The 22,922-nt window shown below is 43.3% G+C and overlaps 1 protein-coding gene across 1 annotated transcript in view; it reads right to left on the minus strand.

The window, feature by feature from the left end:
- Nucleotides 1-2,508: 2,508 nt before the first annotated feature.
- Nucleotides 2,509-22,922, minus strand: part of PSKH1 (protein serine kinase H1) — a 28,407-nt gene continuing 7,993 nt past the window's right edge. Inside the window, exon 3 of the mRNA XM_079987898.1 lies at nt 2,509-2,940. Within this exon, the coding sequence (XP_079844024.1) occupies nt 2,623-2,940 (318 nt within the window). The 3' untranslated portion in view covers nt 2,509-2,622. The remainder of the gene's footprint in view (nt 2,941-22,922) is intronic.

A 22,922-nucleotide genomic window follows, 5' to 3' on the forward strand; every position in this document is an offset into this window, starting at 1 on the left:
AACTGGAAATAGAGAGACAAGGCAGAGACCTTTACCACTACCACCCATGCTGGGGTGTCTCCTGAAGCAGTCACATACACACTACAAAAGTCAATGGAAAGACCAGTGTGCCACCAGTAGTGGGCAATACTCACTGGTGACACATAAATAGCAGGTGCATCTCCAACTGCAAAGTAACCTAAGTGAAACCACTGTATGAGGTAAAGCCAAGCATCAATAGGAGCCTGGTTACTGACAGAGAGAGTATGTTGGACCACTAGATGTCACCCTGGGCTGAGAAACTGATTCTGCATAATGTACCTCTAGAACTACTGCAGGAACACATGGACATGAATCAATCCCACTGTAGTGGATTAAAGCTTCTTAAGCACACAAGCTGTGTGTTACATTACTTTTCCTATGTAATGCTGATGTCTCAACAAGGTGAGGACAAGGCAGACTCACATCCTTACTAATGAGCGATTCAACATCACAGCTACTGCTGCACCATCACTCCCTCCCTCTCTGTCATAGGGAAATGCACACTTGGGAGCACCCAAGGGCTATCCCACTGCAATGGTATCACTCCCAGACACTTCGTACACCTTTACTCTTAACACCTCCACTGAGTCACTGTTCATTGGGACAGGAAGTGCCTTTGTTGACGTCAATAAAATTTAACTGCCCAAAATGATATGGCCACCTGCCTACCATGACTGACGCAATGTCCTTAAGCTGATGTCTGACAATGTATCCTGACACATTAACCAGCACAAGAGAGTTGCTCTTGGAAACAGGATGTGCCACCAGAAGCTGGAAGTAGCTGGTTTCTGTGAAACAGAGCAGCTGATGTGAGGGCACAATGCCAATCATGAAAAGGACAGAGAAATATTGATTTAAGGTTGGAAACTCCAATAGCTGCCCTTTTTTCTTGACCTTATCTACTGGGGTGAATGAAAGGGCAGAACAACAAGACTTGCTCCTATATCCCAAATAAATTTATCCCACCCCCAGGCCATCCTATTATTTCAGGACTCTGGTACCTCATTACATCATTTTGCTGCACTTTTGTCTAACTGGAGACAGAAAATCCCTACAGAAACACGTTGTCTCTCTGCTCAGACTGGCTACTGACTCTGGCAATTTGCTGCTGTAATAAGCACCAAGCTTACTGTCTAATTTTTTTTCATATTACTTAATTCAAGAGGCAGCTCTGGTGTGAGCACCTGATTTGCTCTCTGGCTCTTTATTTGCAGCACACTAAAACCAAGGGAAAGTGGGTTAATCCGGGGGGGGGGGGGGATGCAGCGTAGATTATCTTTGGGTCCTTTTAAGCTATGTGATTTTATGATTCTAAGCTGCATTGCCTGCACCCCAGTGTGCCAGCTGTAGAGGCAAGCACAGCAGTTGTTTGAACCCACTCAAGCCTTTAATGAGAGAAACAGACTTTTGATGTCACCCCTGTGATGAGAGACCCCCCCCCCCCGGTGTGTGTACAGGAGGTCAGAAGAGGGAAGAAAGCTGTCTGATGTCTCCTCAGTCACTTGCAATGTTGCAGTACTGAGTCACACATCTGAGCACTGATTGAGTCAGAATGATGACCGGGTTTCCTATAATTCATTCCAGCGTTAAGTGGAAAGATACAACAGAGAGCAAGATAAGGCTCCAAAATAGAGGGAGGAAAAGCCATTCCCAGCCAACAAAATTAGTGTCGTTAAGGCACAACCATTTCTCCAGCCTTCAACACACAGGACAGTGAGAGGAGCAGCACTAATTCTGATTTCCTCCAACAAGTATCAAAGGAGAATTTGGTCCCCATTTCACAGCTGTATGGATGGAAAGCAGCCATTTAAGTGCAAAACCAAGTGAAAACTGAAACTGTGAAAGTGCATAGCCCAAGATTCAGAGAGCTGTGCACAGTGTTCCACACATGAACTGGGACTTACAGGCTCCCCTACCCTCTCTCTTGGGTGCAGAAAACCCCCAACTGATGTCACAAAAACTTCTGGGGCAATGTCTGATGCAGTGCAAAAGGCTGCAGCCCGAAGAGGAACTCAGTAATCTCCTTCTGCACCTGGGGTTCCATGATCCTGATTTTAACCAACAGCCTAAGTCAGCAATAGCCAATGTGGTGCCTTTCAGTTATTGCTGGACTCCAACTCCCATAAGCCCCAGTCAGCATGGCCAGTCAACAGAGATGACGAGCTGTAGTACAACAATGTTTGGGTGGTACCATGTTAGCTACCCTGGCCTAAATCATCCCTGTAGCATCCAGACCCTGTAGCAACAGAGGCTTGCTAGATAAAACTTGGGAATCAATAAATAGGAGTAGCAAAGATTCTTGGCTAGGGAAGGACTCTTCTGCGTGGCTCCAGTATTTCAGGCAACTAACTGTAGACTTTTTTTCCAGGGCTGGGCCAAGAAGCAGGATTTTCTAATCCCCTGACCCTACACAGGTGAGATGTGCTCCCAGGGGCAGCAGCATCCCTAAAGCTCCATCTCCCAAGGCAGGAAGATGGACATAGGAAGTTGGGCTTTGAGAGAAGAGGGCTGGAGCTTGGGGCCCCCTCACTTAGTGAACACAGTGCAGAACATGTCCCAATGACAAAGAAAGAACAAGCCAGGCAGCCTCCTGCTGAGTTGTCAGCCATTGTACTGCTGCTGATAGCGCAAGTTCAGCTCTCGCAGTTCCCGCTCCCGTACCCGCCGGGACTTATTGGATTTAGTGGAGCGGCTGGAGCGGGTGGACTGGGCAGACTTGGTGCTTTGGCAACGAGATGATGCCCTCTTGAGGAGGTTCTGAGATATGGAGCGGTGCAGGTTCTTCATGGAAGAAGAGGCAGCCATGCTGACCACCCAGGGGTGCTTTAAGGCTTGAAGAGCTGTCATCCGGTCACTAGGATCCACTGTGAGCAGACGGTCAATGAAATCCTTAGCAAGATTGGACACGCTGGGCCATGGCTGAAAATTATAAAGAAACGGGGTGGGGAGAGAAGAAAGCATTAATTCTAATGTTGGTAACAAACAGACCATCCCACATTGGAGTAAGAGTGGCAATGTGCAAGCAGTCTTGTTTTAAATAAGTGTGCATTCCTACCACACTTGCTCTGGCAAGTGGAAGGAACCACATCACTTGCCTCGCCCTTGTTATTCCTTCACCCAGAGCAGTGTAAGAAGCCACAGATGCTGATGTACATTGGCAGGTACATGACTGGAGACTAATGGATTTCAGGGCAGCAGAACTACAGGGGCAGCAAACGTATGATTAATGAGCAACCATACTGCTACATCTCTTAATTAAGTTTTGTGTGAAAAGTCAAAAGGCATTTACTAATACTTGGGTTTTCAGTATTTGCACTCTGACAGAACTTCAGAAAAGTTCTAAACATGCTAAATCAATAGTTTTAAAAATCAGTTTTGGTGTGTGTGAACACTTTCACATGTATTAAGAAACTTGCTGGATTATCTCCCATATCTCCTGAAATGGGTTTTCACTGTTTTCATTATGCTTTTTTAATTGTTTGTTTTATTGTATATTTTAATTATGGATCTTTTAATGTTATTGTGTATTTTGATTCTGATTCTATAGTTACAAACCACTTAGAAGCCATTTTGGCATGCAAGCAGCGTATAGATTAAATAACAACAAAAACAACAGTAATAATAATATTATTTGATTCTCCATGCAATAAATCCTAGATATTATACAACAATACAGAATATACAGTATTTCCATATGTTCACAAATTGGAGGATAATTTCCCCTTCGGTGCTGCTTACAGTTATTTATCAGCAAAGCTTTCGTTCTCTTTTTGATACAGGATTCAGACAGTATGGAAGCAGGAAGTCTGGGGCACATGTGTGCTTTTAGGCAGATATAAATAAATACACACACATATATACTTTGATGTGCTATTGAAACCTCTAAAAATAAACTCCTACTAAAAAATTTAAGCAACTCTTGAATAAGGAACTAGGATCCCAAGTAGACAACTGGAAATAAATTACCACCTTCAGCCTCGACAGACGAGTCAGCATTACCAGTCCAGTTAAGTGGAGCTAAACAGAAACAAATTCCCAAACAAGAGGGAATTGGATTTCTTATGCTTTCAATTACTCCCACGCCATCAGAAATGGGGAGTACAGAGCACTAGTAATTAGAAATCTCTTCTGGTCAGCAAACACAAATCGGTTTATTGATCTGTTTATGCTGCTGCAGGTTTCACCTGCTGTACTGTATGTATCTTTGGCTTGATTTAATTAAGCTACACTCCTGAAGAAAAAAGGAAAAAAGAGTATATCCTGCTGAGGTTATAGCCAAGATGAGTTTACCAGCTTCTTTGTCAAGTTCCTGACAAAGTTGATCCATTTCACAGAACCACAGCAGCAGGGTTGAACTTTGATGGAAGAACGACATCAATGGAAGCGGGGGGTAGGGGAGAAATCATTTTTACAGTATAATCTTTCACTTCTCCCTTTCAGATTAATAGAAATTGAGCCTTAAAGTAACTTGCCCAAAGAGGGTCAAAGTATACATGATATTCACCACATCTTGGAAGCCCGATGATTGGGATTCTCTGCCACTTAAAAAACAAAAACAAAATCAAAAAAATCAAAACAGCAAATAGCAGATTCTGAGGGGTGTGTGAGGGATTTTCAACATGAAACAGTGATGGAGAAAATGTTAAGGTAATCCTCCCCCAACCGAAGTACCAACCTGGATCAAGACTCTTGCTGTTCTGCAAACCTTATGAGGAATGATTGAGGGTGTTGTTAGGTATGTTTAGTCTGGAGTAGAGGAGACTGGGAGGAGATAAGATAGCAATTTTCAAATATCTTAAGGGCTGTCACAAAGAAGATAGTGCAAGCTTGTTTTCTGTTGCTCCAAAGGTTAGGCCCTCAATGGATTCAAATTACAAGCAAGGAGATTCCAACTAAACATTAGGAAGAACTTTATGATGGTAAAAGCTGTTTGGCAGAGAGGCAGACTAGCTCGGAATGTGGTGGGCTTCCTTTCATTTGAGGTTTTTAAGCAGAGGTAAGCACGTGAGTCCTTCTTATAGGTAAACCAGTAATAAGGGAAGCACTATAGCTCAAATGGAAAGCATAAGCTTGAAATTCTGAGATTCATCCCCTAATATCTCCAGGAAGAGCTGGGGAAAGACTCTTGCCTGAAACTACAAAGAGCTACTTGTTACTAGTCAGTCTAGCTCAGGGGTAGTCAACCTTTTTTTACCTACTGCCCACTAATACATCTTTCTTGATGGTGAAATTTTCCTACCGCCCACCAGTGCTCAATGGAAGGAGGATTCAGCTTGTGCCATAGAACCCCCTACTGCTCACCTAGAATCCTGAAACACCCAGTGGGCGGTAGGGACCAGGTTGACGATACGATATGATACGATACGATACATCTTTATTGTCATTGTCCCATACAGAACAACGAAACTGAAAAATCTACATAAGTCTAGCATAAGTCTTGGTCTAGCTGATGCTGAGCTTGATGTACAGTTGTACCTTGTTTTGTGACTGGGATCTGGTCCAGAGCCGCTAGCTGAAAAGGACGCAGGGCAAAGTGCCACGTCTGCGCACGCAAGTGGAGCGGTTTGCGCTTCTGCGAATGTGCAAAGAGCGATTTAACGCTTCTGCGCATGCGGCAAGCCCAGAAGTAACTCGTTCCGGTACTTCTGGGTTTGCCGTGGACGTTCGCCGGAATGGACGCTAGACGAGGCGGACGTTCGTGGAGGTATTACTGTATCCTATGTTCCTATGGCAGCTCAAAGCTGCCCTCAAGTACATGTTTAGATGAGCACATGGATTCTGCGTATCTGCATTTCATTGAACAAAGCCAGTCTGTGTCTTCCTTCTGTATTTCCTTTCTCCTATAATACATTTTTTTTAAAATAATATTTATTAAAGATTTTCAAATATAACTAAAAAAGAAAAACATCCAAATTTAAAACCTTATTTTCATTGGCATCTTTCCAGGACTTCCCCTCCCCTCCCCCTCTTGTATTCCAATTCTTTCAAATAGATTCAACAAATTCTTACCCCAAATTTTAAAATTATTATCATTGGCCCAATTTAAAAAAAATATTTTCCCATCCCCTAAAATCGACCTGTTCCCTTCCACGAGTTCCCCTCTTTAATATGCAATACAGATTAAGATAAACAGAAAGATAAAAAAAAAAGAATATAATGTAATTTAACACCCTTTGGATTCCAAATTTCCCTCCCCCCTTTCCCGGTTGCGTTCCCAATGTCCATCAATGTCTACTGTCATCCTGGAGCTCCCACATCTAAACCACAGTCCTTCACCAGTCCGCTTTGCCGTCTTTTTATTAGTCTTTGCCATCTTTTGGTCATCTTTGGTTTCACATGTCCAATCTTGGAAGGAGTCTATCTTCCAACTTTGTCCAGTTCTTGTTATTCTTATTGTTCTTGTTGTTCTCTCTCCTCCTCTTTTTTTTTTCCCCCTGCTCTCCTGCACAAATGTTCTAATTCCAAAAAGCTTCTAATTCCTCTGCAGAGGCTTTGTTATTCAGGAACAAAACATTACGTCAAGTCCCTTCCATTCTTCTCCTTTAGTGTGTAGACCTCTGTAGACAAAATAGTGTTCCATTTCTGCAGTTTCCCAGGCGATAAAAAGTCCTATTCAAATTCGATGCCAGCAATACTTGTAGTGTCCCACAGCTCCTCTAGAGGGATTATAGTAACTCAGTTTCCTTCCCGATCACACCCAACAGTCAAAGTAACTTATTATTCCTTGTTTTAAACAATTTATATCCAATTTGTAACAAATGTGACCAGCAAAGTCCTCCTAACAAAGTTCTCTTTTTGTTCTTCCTCTTTGACAGCTCCTTTAACAGCTGTCAAAACCTCTATTTCTCCTCTCCCGGCGCTCTTACAGATCGCTCCCGGGGTTTCCGGGGGGGGGGGTTGCATTTTAATTCACATTCCACTTTTCTCCTCCAGCCCAGTCTTATAATTTTCCATCGCGAAGTTAATAACTTTATCAAAAAAAAAAGGTTGCACTCGATCTTAGTTGTCAAATCCTTTGCTTTAGCTCCTCTACAACAGGGGGGAGGCTGACTTCCTTTTTGCACCTCCCCCGCTCGCTCCGAATTTAAATAGAATTTTTCCCCTTTTTTAATCCAAGTTCCAATTACTCACGGGTTATTCTTTTAAAGACCAAATTTTCAATGGAAGAAGTCAGCGCTCTCCGTCGAATGGCATGCGGCTTCGCTCGGCAGGGGAAGCGGAGGACTCACAGCACCACCACCCCCCCGTCACCAGCTCCGCAGCCTTTAAAAAGGCTCCTTCGCGGGTCGGGGGGCGCAAACGGTGCCCGCCGAGTCACCATGCCCATGGGTTTCAGCGCCCATGGTTTTTGAGGATCCCCGCGTCGCCGGCGCGGTAGAACCCAGCCCCTGCCGAGCAGGCTCCCTCCGAAGCTCGGAGGGAGTCCGCCATTCGGCGATGGCGCCAACCCGGAAGTTCTCCTATAATACATTTTTATTTGGGGCCATACTGTTTATAAGTCCAACAGCAAGCTCCCCTGAGCGAGACTGAACTACAAGTCCTCTAGTTGCTGATAACTATTGAAGTAAGAATATAAGAGCCTGCTGGATCAGACCAACAGGCCATCTAATGTAGCACTCTGTTCTTACGGTCAGTGGTGAATTTTGGGCTCTCCAATTTCAATGGCACCCTGCCTCTCATGCTCTGCTCTACAGCATTGTTGTGGTGCCCCCTGCAGCATGGTACCCAGTGTGCCGCACCAGTCTTGTTACCCTAAAACCGCCTCTGTTACAGTGGCCAATCAGATGCCAATGGGAAGCCTGCATGAATGACCTCAGCACAAGAACATTCTCCCCTCCTGCAGTTTCCAGCAACTGGAATTCAGAAGCATACTGTCCCCCAACAAAGCCATTGTGGTTAGTAGCCATTGATAGCCTTATCCTCTGTGTATTTGTCTAATCCTCTTTTAAAGCCATCCAAGTTGGTGGCCATCACTGCCTTCTTTGGAGTGAATCCCATAGTTTAATTGTATGCTGTTGTGAAACATGTCCATTTCCTTTGGCTCAGTATTAAAGGCTTTATTGTGCAACACCAAGTCTGTAGTGCAGACAGAACCACAGCCTTGTATAGAGTGAAAGCTTGTGAGGAAGGAAACTTTTGTAACACCACACTCTCTCGGATTTCTTGAGGAGGCAGTTCGATTCATCACTAAGCCCTGCTGTGAACTAAATGCTAGGGTTACTTTACTGGAAAGTGGATTATAATCTTCCACAGTGAGACAAATGAGTTAATGTCTGTTGTAGCACAAGGGAGCTTTCTGGATAGCAAGAAGAAATACACTTCTAATCCTGCAATAAGCTTCCAAGGAGCTGGTCTTGCCACCAGAACTTTCTAATCTTGTTTTTAATCTTACATTAAGAAAGATTAAATAAAATCTGAACCACTCATCTAGCTTAAAAACATGACCAAAGGTTCTTGGTCCATAAGGAGCTTTCAGCGCCAAGCAAGCAGTTACTCTCCATGCTTAAAAATAAATAAATCATAGAGGCCATTTCAATACATAGCTAACTGTGCACGTGATGGGCTGACCAGCAACTTAATATAAATTAAAATCTGAACTTTACTCACACAAAAAATTATCTAGACTGTTCATCTCAATCACAAATCAGAGCTAGGCATACTGCTGTCGGCCTTTTCAAAGTAGGTGACAAAATGGGCACTGCAAACTGTGCTGACATTTGCATTTTAGTGCAGTTTAGGGGTGTTAGTCCAAAACCCCAAGTCAAAAGAAATGGCCCACACTTCCTCATAAACTCTTCTCATGGCAAGGGCAGACATCTGGAGTGGGTATGTTTATTTTGATCTGAGATGAGGAGATCCATTAAAGAGTTGGGGATCCAGGTGACTTCTGTCTGTGATGCACCTTAAAGGTTTCCAAGCAAAGAATTCAAAGAAGCAAAAATAAAAATAGAGCTACTGGATTCCCAATAAATTGCAGCAAGCAATTACTTCCTTCACCCTCTTGGACCAGCAGAAGCAAGAAAGCAAGCATTACTGCCATAGGAAGGGTGAGCAGCCACAATGAGAGAGGACTGAGGGGGGCTCTCTCCAACTGGCTGTAGTAGCTGTTGGAATCCTTAGTTGCTGCTACAGTCACCCAGAGCCTTGTTTACAGGCTCCTGTGTGAACTAGGACAATATTTTCCCTGTAGCCAGCACTAATAGCAGGAGAAGCTTGAATACTTTATCCTTTATCTGGGCCTCTTAAGAGAAAAAAGTAGAAACTAGCACTGCCCCTCTCTGACCCGTCCCCATACTCAGAAGTATTGCTTGTTTTAATGTTCAGCTTAAAAATTCTTTCAGATGTAAACTGGGCTGGAAAGAATTATATCACAGTACTTCTGGCCTCACAGTGTCAGCCCCCAACAACAGTGACCTTAGGGCAGGCTTCCAAGGACATGCTTCTAATTCCTGAACAAGAAGAATAAAACTGGGATCAGGAGCTGATCGGCTGGATTAATCAGGACTGCCTGTGCAACAACAGGCATCTCCCAGCCTAGAAGAAGCACAACTCTATCATCTTATGATGATGTGTGCTCCAGGCTTTCAACAGGGACAGGAATGTAGAGGTTTTTCCCTTCCACAATTATAAGCCTTCCTCACCAAAACTGTGGGATCAGCTGTATGCATAGCAAGATGAATAAAACATTGAGAAGAATTGCCAGTACTCCTTCCAATAGATTCTTGTGCCATTGATGAGGGGCCTACCAACATCTAACAGGAAAGTATGGGTACCTAGGAGTTCTTAAGTCAGACCAGGGTGTGTTGAGGCCCTGAACTGTACAGCTTCTAAAACAGGAATGGGGAACCTGTCTTCTGTTGAAAGTTGCATTCGCTTGGGGATAATCCGTCCAGGCACACATGGTAGAGTTGGCCTTTTTAATTTCTGCCACCCCTTCTTCTTCTCTCCCTATAGGATCACTCTTGCCAGAGATCTTTTGAAATTAGGCCCACCCCTGCTCTTAGATGACACAACTCATGACAGATCTTAAGCAATGGGCACTTGACAGTATCGGGAGGGAGGAAAAAAGGATAAGAGCATGACAAACCCTTTAATAATCCACAGCACTCTAAGGATATGCGGCCATCTGGTGCCATCATCTCCTATAACCTAGTTTTCTCAAATGAAAATAGCCAACGTGGTCTCCCTTGCACAAACACCTTGTTAAAAAGAGGTCATTGGATAACATACAACAGACACACATCATCCTAAGAAACAGAGTCTTAAGACACAGGCATACACTATGCACAACTAAAGGCAGCCACATTTAAGACCAAGCACTAAAAAAGGTAAAGGTAAAGGTACCCCTGCCCGTACGGGCCAGTCTTGACAGACTCTGGGGTTGTGCGCCCATCTCACTTAAGAGGCCAGGGGCCAGCGCTGTCCGGAGACACTTCCGGGTCACGTGGCCAGCGTGACATCGCTGCTCTGGCGAGCCAGAGCCGCACACGGAAACGCCATTTACCTTCCCGCTGGTAAGCGGTCCCTATTTATCTACTTGCACCCGGAGGTGCTTTCGAACTGCTAGGTTGGCAGGCGCTGGGACCGAGCAGCGGGAGCGCACCCTGCCGCAGGGATTCGAACCGCCGACCTTTCGATCGGCAAGTCCTAGGCGCTGAGGCTTTAACCCACAGCGCCACCTGCGTCCCCCAAGACCAAGCACTAGGCAAGCTTAAATGCATCAACCCACTCAAGCAAGAAATACTTTACCACACACCAGAGAAAAGAAGTTAATGAATCCTGAGAAACAGATTGCCAGGCAGCTGGTGGTAGTCAGCAAAAGCCTGTGCAAGCCAAGCAGTCAGAAACTCTGTAAAACACTGCTCAAATGAAAAAGTAAAGCCGCCGTAAACAATTGCTGCATCTTCGGTGGGTACCATCCTCAACAGGCACCACCCTTATTTTGTACTGTCTGGGTTACTTGCGTTTCTTAACAACACAGAAGTACAGAAACAGATGGCAGCCCTGTACTCTTGAAGGGCTGTAGATCAGTGGCAGAGCACTGGCTTTGAGTGCCATAGGATTCAATACCCGATGTCTCTAGATAAGGCTGGGAAACTGTGAAACCCTGGAGAGCCTCTGCCAGCCAGCATTGACAAAACTGAGCTAGAAGGACCCATGGTTATACCAACCCAAAAGCAGGTATAATTCTTGTCTAAGGTAGATCAAATTCAACACCAAGAAATACTGGATACTGCAATATGCATAGACTATGCAAATTTAGAAGATTTATAGAAGTTATTCAGCTAGTCATGGGGAAAGGCAAGAAGTTATGTAGGCCACAGAAACCCTGCTGACAGCAAATCCTCTTCCATTTGCTCCCCACAATTTCTTTTGATAGTATACAGGCATTGCAAACACACTTTCAAGCTTCTCTTTGCTACCTTGAGGGCTGGAAACAGGCATTTAAAGAAAAAGGGAGAGGAGATTCTCAGGATTCTAAGTCATGCAATTAAAATTTGTGGAGACACAAACATACACCTCCCAGCCTAAAATGCTGTATTAGGCTCTCTGCTGTAAGAGTACCAGAGTGGCCCATTTCTCAAATCAGGGCAAGGATAACTATATATAAATTTGCCAGAGACTGGACTGGCCCAGCCAAACTAAATGTTTGGTTTCTGAAGCGGTTATTAAGCAACACCAATATCATAAATAGTGAAAACAGCAATATAGCAAGGAATGGGATGGGGTGGGGAGTACAGAACCACAAGGGAAGAAGGGGAACAGAAACACTGGCCTTGGCTAGGTTGGCCCTAGCCCTAATGGGTTTATTCAGCTGACTGCCTACACATAGTCACTTGCTCTGCTATTAATAGTATTGCTCCCCTGGAGTAGCATCAGGTTGGTTCCACCACTGTGCCTGCACTGCATCAAAGCTCCCAATGCCTTGCCCCTCTCCCTCTCAGAAACTGGCAGTGACATGCAGTGTTGGGAAGTCAGGAGAGCAACATATCACTGCTAACAACTACTGCTCGATGGCACAGAGGGTTTCCCTGGTGCATGGTAAGGTCCCATCCTCCCACGGAAATTACATCTGGCTAATAAGACTCCATTTTTGAAACCTAATTGTGACATTGGGACAATTTTAGAGGCCCTACAGTCGGGGAGGAAGAGTTGTGGCATGTGTGTGGTGCCCTCAAGCATTTTTCTGGTTTGCTAATGTGCCCACAGGCTCAAAGTGGTTGGCAAATCCAGGTCTACAGGAAGAGTCTGGTGACTTGACACATCATGCAAAAATAGACCATGAAGGGCTCCAGATGTATCCACTGGTGTTCCTTGATAAATGAACAATATAAAGGAAATTTTGTGCTGCCTTGTTTTAAGTGGGTACTGGCAAGCAGTTAAGCCATTATCAGATCTGGATGTCACTAGGAATGTCACTCCATATATCTCAGAAAGTTCAAGATGACAGACACGTAACTAGAGAAATCTCTTGAATTGTACTCATCATGCAATCTCTACAAGATTTGAACCCCCTTTGGTCTAGGATAATACAGCTGTAAATTAGTTTCCCAATCACTCTGGAAATCAATCTCCTGAAATATCTCAAAATAAAGGCTCCCCCAGGAGAGACGTTCCTCATGTGCAGCATGCCACAGTATGGGAACTCTGCAAGCTACAAGCCACTGGGCATGAATCTATATAGCTGGGCCGGCAAATCCAGTATCAGCAGGTGCTACAAACAGCTGACAGCGGGAAGCTTCCTCCCCATAACCAACTGTCTGAACAGCTTACCATTTAACCAATCAATGCTTGATTGGTTGCTTGAGCTGATTCTCAGGTTTTAGCAGAACCACACAATTCTTCCAGAAAAGAATTTAGGTCCAAACAAATAACTAATTGGGAAGCATGTTTGGGGACTCCAGACTGGCACTCTCCCAGAACTGCAGGAGGGAAAGGAGGAGAGGGACAGACAAAGCTACCAATTCTCAGAAAGACAAGGGGTGGTGGGAATAAAGTAAACATAAACCAGAGCTTGGACAGAATGATAAGAGACATATTTGAGCAAGCAGGGTGGGAAGGTCTGCTTGGTTTTTGGAAGAGTTCAATAAACCTTCTTGTCTTTACAGTAACAGTTGCTCTTAGTTTGTGTTAAATGTAGTAAAATGTAGGTTCTCAACTTACAGTGCATATAGTTATGGCAGCTACAATAAATTATGATGAATGCTGGAGATTAAATAAGGTTTCAACTATAAAAGAGTTGAAAAATAAACTGATTGGGTTTGTTATGGCTATATCAATACAAAGACTAATAGATTTGTTGAAAATGGCTTTGCTTTTAGTAGCTTTCAGAAGAGTTGGATTTCTCCAGCTGGGATAGCTTGTCAGAACAAAAAAGTCTTCAGTTGTTTCTGGGAAGGGCAGATAATGGGCACCTGCCATATCTTGACAAGGAATGCTATTCCACAGAAAAGGAGCAGCCTTCATCTAGCCCACCACATTCTACTCATGTAAAAACACACCGATTCCTGGACCGTCCACGGGCCAGATTTAGAAGGCAATTGGGCTGCATCCGGCCCCTGGGCCTTAGGTTGCCTACCGATACTCTAAAACTCCTAATGAATGCCACCAATGGTTTAATGTAGATGTTAAATAGCACCAGAGACATTATTATGTCCTGTGGCACCCTATAGCTCAAAATCCAAGGGGCTAAGGAGCACTCATCCAATGCTACCTTCTGGAACCAGCCGTGGAGATAAGATTGAAAGCATGGCGGAACAGTGCCCCTGAAGCCCATCTCCCAGGTGGATGCCATGATTGATGATATCAAAAGCTGAGGAGAGAAGAAGAGTTTGGACTTGATATCTCGCCTTTCACTCCCCTTAAGGAGTCTCAAAGTGGCTAACAATCTCCTTTCCCTTCCTCATCCCACAACAAACACTGTGTGGGGTGAGTGAGGCTGAGAGACTTCAGAGAAGTGTGACTGGCCCAAGGTCACCCAGCAGCTGCATGTGGAGGAGCGGGGAAGCAAACCTGGTTCACCAGATTATGAGTCCACCACTCTTAACCACTACACCATGTTGGCTCCCAGAAATAGAAGGCACAGTTGCAACATTTTTCTGAGAATGTATAAATCTTTAGAAATTTTAATATTAATGTAACAACAGTTTTATACATGATTTTCTGAGGAGCAGAATATTTGTAATAATTTACAGATGTTGAGTCTTTTGGATACTTCCATCAGTTTATATTCATGACAAATGTATCAAGATAATCTATTGTATATTTACTTATTTATGATAAGATTTTGTGTATTTTATAAGATAAAAATATTGTATTAGAAAAGGAAGAAATTTTCCTTCTGGTGTAAATGGCAAGAAAAAGCCTCTAGGTCACCAAAGAATTGCATTGTATGTGTGGACTTAGTATGGCAGAAAGAACAGGCTCTTCTGCTGGCTCCATATGCAGCTGAATAGATTCACCATATTGCCTGGTGGATTCAGTGGGTTCCCATTGTGACCAAAAGAAACATGCATTATTAGTTAAACTAGTTTGGTTTCTTTCTTTTTTTAGTTTTCTAGGAATGTTTACTTGGGTTATTCACAAGGTTTTGCAATGCCCTGTGACGGGGGGAGGGGGGGGAGAGAGAATGAAATTATTTGCATTATAGCCCAACTTTGCTGTCCTCTACTTATACAACTTGCCAGTCAGTTGTGACGTAAGGCCAACATATTTTGCTCTCTCTTTAAACATGGCAAATCAGGCTTGTGTCAAAAGGGACCCAAGCCCAAAATATTTTAACGGTCTGTTGAAACTATGTATTTATGATGTCAAGACGGTGAACAAATAAGTCTAAAACGGATGCAACAACTGAGATAGCCTCTTTACTCTTCAGGGGATTCATGCTGCAGAAGAAGTCTTCACTCTATTCTGATGGGAGACTATCCTTCTCATTTTATTAAATGGACTGAGCACCTTCAGAAGGCAAATAAACTACAATGTGTACTGTGCATTCTGTCACATTTAAATCAGAGCTAGAAGCTTTGTGAGTGTGTGCATTTGTATGCTTGATTTGATATTCTCCACGTTCTCTAAATAATCACATTTATTTTAACAAATGCAATACTAGTTTTGTCCCAGTATTATTCAAGGAACTCACTTCCATCTCAAACAAGTGTTTGATGTGTGATTTTCAAACTATTTCACTTTACAGTGGTACCTCGGGCTACAGATTCTTCAGGTTACAGACTCCGCTAACCCAGAAATAGTACCTTGGGTTAAGAACTTTGTTTCAGGATGAGAACAGAAATCGCACTAGCGGCGCAGCGGCAGCAGGAGGCCCCATTAGCTAAAGTGGTGCTTCAGGTTAAGAACAGTTTCAGGTTAGGAATGGAACTCCAGAACGAATTAAGTGCTTAACCTGAGGTACCAATGTTTTTTGAGAAAAATACTCTCCTGGAGACTCAAAGAAGTTTATAATTAATGCACCATAATGGAAAGTGGACATTTTACAGAAAACAATACAGATGCTTAGTAATTCATAGAAACTGACAATGAGAAGTGTCAAATTCAGCTTGCAATACAGGTCCAAATGTAGGTCCATTCCCCCCTTCCCCAAAGAAACATCTTTACTACAGGATATCTGGTTACTTCGAGCAGATTTGCACTCACCCTAGGTAACCAAGCAGGATGTTGGCATTGCTACATGAGTTTCTAATTCTGCAAAAGTTTCTACCACTGTTCCAGTAAGTTAGCCACACAGCTCAGCACAAAACCACGTCAACTACATCAGCACTGCAGATAGACAATATGATGCCCTTCAGATGTTGCTGGATCCCCAACTCCCATCAGCCCCAGCCAGCATGGCCAACAGCAACTGAAGGGCACCACGTTGGCTACCTCTGCCTGAGATGAACAGTTGCATTAAGGTCAGGTGTAGGAGATAAGAAAAAGAGGCAGAGCAAAAAAGGCTTCTGAGCCTCATCATAGAGTGTGCATTTGTCAGGCTGACCTCAACGTTCCACCTCAGGCATGGAGACAGCCTATTTCAGGCTCTTTTCAATGTTCCTCCGTCTTGAAAGAAAAAAAATTAAAGAAAGAAAGGGGGGAGGGAGAGAGAGAGAGACCAGAACACTCTGTCTCTTAAGTAGAGGCCCCTCAGGTCACATGCAGCCTTCACCCATACTTGCTCAATGCTCTCTTCATCTGGGACACAAGAGCACATTCCTCTGTAAATGGATTTCTCTTCTCTTCCAGGAGACAGAACTCTCAGGTGCACTTAAAAACAGTTCCTCTTCTCAGTAAAAGCTGAATTTTCTAGCCTCTATTTATTCCAGTCAGAATTTTCATTGATTTGTTTGTTCATTCTTGTACATACGCACAATTTTAGGCCTCTGTGGGAAATATGTGCAACATTTAATGCATCTCACACATGGTGGGGGTAGGGGTGGTTCTAATAAGACCACTAGGAAGACAATCTTAAAAATCCAAAAGTTGCTTCCAAAGCACCATCCAAGGAGACAGCCAAATCTTCACATCCAGCCAAAAAAGCACAAAGTGGACCAAGGAAAGTGAAACACCTCTTTCAAAGGGCCCTCTAATTTGTGCTGTCTTTGAATGTATTTCATTCATCATGTTATGTTTGAAGCAGCCAGTGTGGCCAAGCATGGAAAACATCAGATTGAATTTTACCTTCCGAGCACCCTTTCTACAGGTAAGGAGGGAGTTGGAATGAATAATCCTTTGAAACAGGCATTCAGACCTTTCAAATTTCAAAAAGAAAATCAAATACTGTATATCAGTCAATGGAAAGAAAGAAACAACCTTACAGTCTCAGTTGGGTTAGTTTCCTGCTGGGAACATTCTTCTGTAACTATTGCAGGAAAGTCAAATCCTCAGAAGACTCAGAAGAACTGTGCAGTCATTTATAGGGATGTATGAAGAAAAAGCATTAACCAAAAGACCTCCTGCTCCCTCGCTGTTACAATCAGCCACCCCTTGAATGCCCCTACTATCAAAGTGTGGTGGAAGTCTACCAAAGTCAGGACCGTTTTTGTAGCAGTGCCAAATGTGATGGAGGGGGTCAAAGAAAAATCACTTTCAATTTTCTGGGCTCTTACTGGCATTGATAGTTCAATCCTACTCAAAAGAAAATGCAGTGGAGTTCAGTGGAGCTTATTGCCAGGTAAGTCAATACAGGATTGCAGAACTTTATTATTATGGCTATATTTTCTTGTTATATGCTATGAATATGTTGTAGTAAGCCATCCAGGGAGTTATGGATTGACAAGTGGGTACAAAAAGTTAAAGTGGCAAACTGCCTGCCTAAAGTTGATGTTTAAAGTATAAATATTTTTAGCACCAAAATATCTGACTGCACGATATTTTATCTGTAAGCTGCCTTGAATCCCTGTTAGGGGAAAAACAGGAAATAAATAAATAAATAAATAAATAAATAAATAAATAAATAAATAAGGTAATAATAATAATACCATAACATCATAAACACACATCCCTGCTAGTAAAGGCAAGCCAAATTTCCATTGAGATCAATGCACATGCACTGAATTCCTGCTTGCTTTTAGATGAGACTTGGGAATGTTTAGTTTTCTTTTAGGCCTGTGCACAAGAACACAGGAAGCTGCCATACACTGATATACCATTGGTCCATCCAGCTCAATATTGCATGTGTGGACCAGATCTCCAGGGCTTCAGAAAGGGGTTTCTCCCAGTCCTACATGGAGATACTGGAAACTGAAACTGAGGCCTTCTGCATGCAAATCAGATGCTCTCCCACTGGCATCAGCAAAAACTGTCCCTTTGTTTGCACTGTTCCTCCTGCATCCCCACATGGCACACAGCCCTTACATGTTTGGGATACCAATTCCCATGAGTAAACATGTTTTTGCATTGAGGAGTGAAGGAAAAATCACACATATTTACGATATCCCAATTTTATTTGGACTGCGTCCCGTGAAGCTGACTTGGTGAAGTCATAGCAAAAAGCTAAGCTTGAGTGTCAAATGGGAAGAAGGCAGATGCTATGGTGTTAGGAGGAGCTTAAATACAAAGGAGTCTTTGAATATTTATGTTATGTTCCTTTCCCTTTCCCTTTTATAATTCTGTATGCCTCCATTTCACACTAACCCAAGCTAATGTCAACCAGAAACTGTTATGCACCACATCGTGTTCCAGGCTAAATATGCAACACGACCCTTCAAAGTGCATTGTGCGTCAAGGTGTTTAAGCCTCATCCCATCTGAAGGTGGTATTCATCAGAGAATAAAAGCTGGTGTGAGTCACAAAGCAAAAGGAAGGGGGGGTGTGACGTTGGTGGACCATTTACTCAAGCGAGTCAACAAATATCCATGACAATAGATTTCAGCCACTCTTTCAAGACAGATAATGCAGCCTACACTTTTTAAATTATGATCAGGAAAGTTTACAAAGTATGTTTTCAGGATTCTTACTTTGCTTCCAGTAACTCTAGACATGTCCTCTAAAACATTCCCCGCAGATTCCACTGGGCTTCTTTAGTAAGTAAAAGTAGATCTTGAAGTAAAAGCCAACGCAAAGAGGATTTGTTAAATTTTTATCCTGCTTTCCTCCATGTTGCTCAGCATGGCATGTATGGTTCTCCCCTTCCCCTGTGAGGTAGGTTAGGCTGACAGACCGACTGGCCCACATTTACTCAGTGAACTGCACTGTCATAGTCCAACACTTTTAATCACTGCACCACACTGGTTTTCTCCCCGACCCTTTATCTCCCCTCTTGTGGAATGCTCTCTCCAGGGAGCCTTGCCTGGCACCTTTGTTACTATCTTTAGGTGTCAGGCAAAAACATCCCTCTTCTCCTAAACAATCTAGGGTCTTTTAAACCATTGATGGCAGGCATTGTTTTATTTTCTTTTTATGGTATGTGTTTTTGCGTTTTTATAATGTAAACTGCCCTGTAATATTCAGATGAAGGGCAGTATAAAAATTTAATAATAATCTTTGTAATGCTCTTCAGATGTCAGCTAGGTTCAAAAGAAATACCGTATTTTTCGCTCTATAAGATGCACCAGACCACAAGACGCACCTAGTTTTTGGAGGAGGAAAACAAGAAAAAAAATATTCTGAATCTCAGAAGCCAGAACAGCAAGAGGGATAGCTGCGCAGTGAAAGCAGCAATCCCTCTTGCTGTTCTGGCTTCTGTGATAGCTGCGCAGCCTGCATTCGCTCCATAAGACGCACACACATTTCCCCTTACTTTTTAGGAGGGAAAAAGTGAGTCTTATAGAGCAAAAAATGTGTAGTAACTGACTGGCTCAAGGGCACTCAGTGAGCTTCATGGCTCAGTGAGAATTTCAACTCCATTCTCCCCACTCCTAGCCTGACACTCTAACCACTACAATGTTCTGGATCTAAGACAACAAGCACAGAGACAGAGCAGCCAGGAAACACAAACAATATACGGAAGAATTTGAGAATGCAGCAGTTCAAGCGAAAGGCACCAAAGAACATGGGGGCAAGTAGAAATGAAGATACAAAAATGATGCAATTTATTTCAACGAACTTCCAAGTTGTTCTATGCAAAAATTATTTGCCGGAGTACCAGTCAACTCTTATGATGCCTTCTAGGAGGGGCTGCTGAAAGGCTGAGCCACTGAGGTATGCATAGTTGGAGAAATTGGATAGAGATAACTTTTTCTCCCTCTCTCATAATGGAAGCTGAATGTTGTATGATTCAGCACAGGAAAAGCAATGTACTTCTTCACACTGGGCATAGTTCAACTATGGAATTCACTCCCACAATTATGTATTGGTGGCCATCAACTTTCATGGCTTTAAAACAAGATTAGATAAATTAATAAGTGACTATTGGCCATGATAGGTATGTTCTGTCTTCATTGTTGAAGGCTCTAAATACAGCTTGCTAGGTCACAAGTAGGGAGAGTGATGCTGCACTCATATCCTGCTTCTGGGATAATAGGATGCTAGACTAAATGAGCCTTTGGCCTTATCCAACAGGACTCTTTCCTCTTCTTATGACATGCAGCTAGTGGCTTCCATTATGGGTGAACATAATAGTAAAACAACTAACTGTTTGCCTGCCACTCTGTCAAACGAGGCTCCATGCACTATTGCAAATATTACTCAGAGCTTGCCAGGACTGTAAATCTCTACAGCACTACACTGTCTGTTTCAAGACAAACGGTAGGAAGAGAGGGAATCATTCCAGATGATATGAATAGTGACCTGAGCTTGGGGAACAGGATGGCAGTGGTATGGGGAACTGTGGTGATGCATGACATGGTAGCATTCAACTAGAAACAGAAACAGACTCTGGCCTGAGCATTGCCACTGTTGTGACCAAAGGACATCTTGATCTTGACTCAGCAGGGGCACTAACAGCAGCAAAGATTCTGCGGAGATAATCTCCTGCCCAAAAAGATGGAAAATCAAGGTGGAAGACATGGCTGATTGGAACCTTGAAGAGGAGCACTCCTCTACAAAGGTGATGATACACTGCAACATTTTGTTGCAAGTCTTAGTACTTTAACATTGGCAAAGTGCTTTCAAGAAGAAGTAGGCATAACTCAGAGGTAGATCATTTGTTTTGCATGCAGAAGGGTCCCAGGTTCAATACCCAGCATCTCCAGGTCGAGCGGGGAACAAATCCTGCCTGAGACTGCCTGCCAATCATTGTGAACAATACTGAGTAAAACAACCACCTGACTTGGTATAAGGTCCTTGGTTCCATGTATATTTTCCAGTAATTTTTACAACAATCCTAAGTCTGCGTTTTTATCCCCCATACTGTAGATGGGAGAACCAGGGCCATGAGAAAGTAACTTGCCTAAAGCAGCTTAATGAGTTCAAGGTAGAGGTGACATTTGAAGCTGGGACTTCCTGATTTATACATCAGACTCTACACTATACCAGCTCCCAAGCACTAAGTTTCCCCACAGGCCAACAGCCTCCAGTACCTGTACTCCACATATTATGCCAAGTTGCAAATAGCTACTTCTCCCTTGAATTCCAACTTTTAAGTAGTTGGAAGCCTTCTAGTTTGTTAGCATCAAATCAGAAATGCAAAAGAGTGACAGGATACATTTCTGGAAAGCATGTGAACTCTCCTCTCTATTTGAAACACTAGAACAGAAGAAGTTTTCTGCTATGTTACCTGTAGGATTTTTGACAGTAAAACTAGCTCCTTCAGCTTATTTAGCAAAGCCCTGATAAAGCAAAGAAAGAGCAGCAGGGAGCAGGGTGGCAGGGGAGAACACAATTAGTTCCTGATGGATAGGCTGTACTGATCCAGCTTCGATAAGCATTGTAACCCTTACCTAGGGAGCTAACATCATCAAAAGGGCTTGCCAAGTCACTTATCCCCAGACTGCCTTAAACGCCATGCCTTTGCCATCAACTCTATAACATCAGGAGCCAGAGAATGATAATTAGAGTAGCTGAGGTCAGCAGGACCTAAATGAGCTATTAAGGTATAGCTTTCCCATCAATTGCCTACTAGCCTCTTGAAAACAGACACTCTGCTCCAGGAAAAGAACCCAAATTGTAAGCTCTCTTCATTTCTCATAAAGAAAATGGAAATACTTCACAAGTCAGCCTGAATATCAGCTTTCACATCTCTCTCTCTCAATGTTGTTGTTTAGTCGTTTAGTCGTGTCCGACTCTTCGTGACCCCATGGACCAGAGCACGCCAGGCACTCCTGTCTTCCACTGCCTCCCGCAGTTTGGTCAGACTCATGTTTGTAGCTTCGAGAACAGTGTCCAACCATCTCGTCCTCTGTCGTCCCCTTCTCCTTGTGCCCTCCATCTTTCCCAACATCAGGGTCTTTTCCAGGGAGTCTTCTCTTCTCATGAGGTGGCCAAAGTATTGGAGCCTCAGCTTCACGATCTGTCCTTCCAGTGAGCACTCAGGGCTAATTTCCTTAAGAATGGATGTGTTTGATCTTCTTGCACTCTCTCTCTCAATAGGACTCCACAATCTCAGTTCAGCATTTGAGGCAAGCCTTGTCTTGGAAAGTACAGCTTTTCTTTTGGGGATAGGAAGAGAAGGAAAAACATCTAACCTTTTTTGGATTCTTCTATGATGCAAGTTCTCTGCCTGTGAAATTCTATGAGAGCCTATGTTAGCAGACACTCTCCTCCCTGGTTCAAAAGCACATTTCTTATGCTTTAGCCCAGAGGGTCACTGCAGGCGAATCTATAACTCTATGATCGGATCTCCACAGACATGCCTCTTGGGAGTGCCACTGTCAGATAAAAGTGTGTTCATTTCACAGAGTTAAAGCTAAAAAAGGGGGGGTAGGGGCCTTTCTGTAGCAGCCTTTTTCTCCCACATTCTCAATCTTACACTCAGTTTGCCACAGCTGCATCCAGTGCAGTTTTAAAGGATTTCTGTGTAATAAAAGTTCTCTTAATTTGTTTTTGGAAGGCCAGTGATAAAACAAGCTTATGGCTGATTTCTTCCCATTACACCAGAAAAGATAAGAAGAAGAAAACTGATTCTCTAAGATTTATCAGGTTAGCAGAAGCATGGTTTCTTCAAGACACCCATTATTGGGGGGGGGGGTGTTGTGGGAGCTTGGGAGCCTACCACCCGCTATCAGCTCTTTGACCTACTTCTCCATTGATTATCACTCATTCTTAAACACTGTGAAACATGTTGCTTAAATCAGTGTCAGGACATAGCAGCTGTCAGATTCATTCACAATTCACAAATAGGGAAACTAGTTGGATCATCTGGATTCACTGGCTGTGGTCTACAGGAAGCAAAACAGGCATGGCAAAATAACCAACAACAACAACTACTACTACTACTCTACAGAATATAAATGGGGTGCCTACATACTGTAGGTTGGTTACCTACTTGCTTGTGAAATCTGACTGCCTGACACAACCCAGCCACAAACATA

Source organism: Podarcis cretensis (genome assembly GCF_951804945.1).
Source record: "Podarcis cretensis genome assembly, chromosome: 8".
Classification (NCBI taxonomy): domain Eukaryota; kingdom Metazoa; phylum Chordata; class Lepidosauria; order Squamata; family Lacertidae; genus Podarcis; species Podarcis cretensis.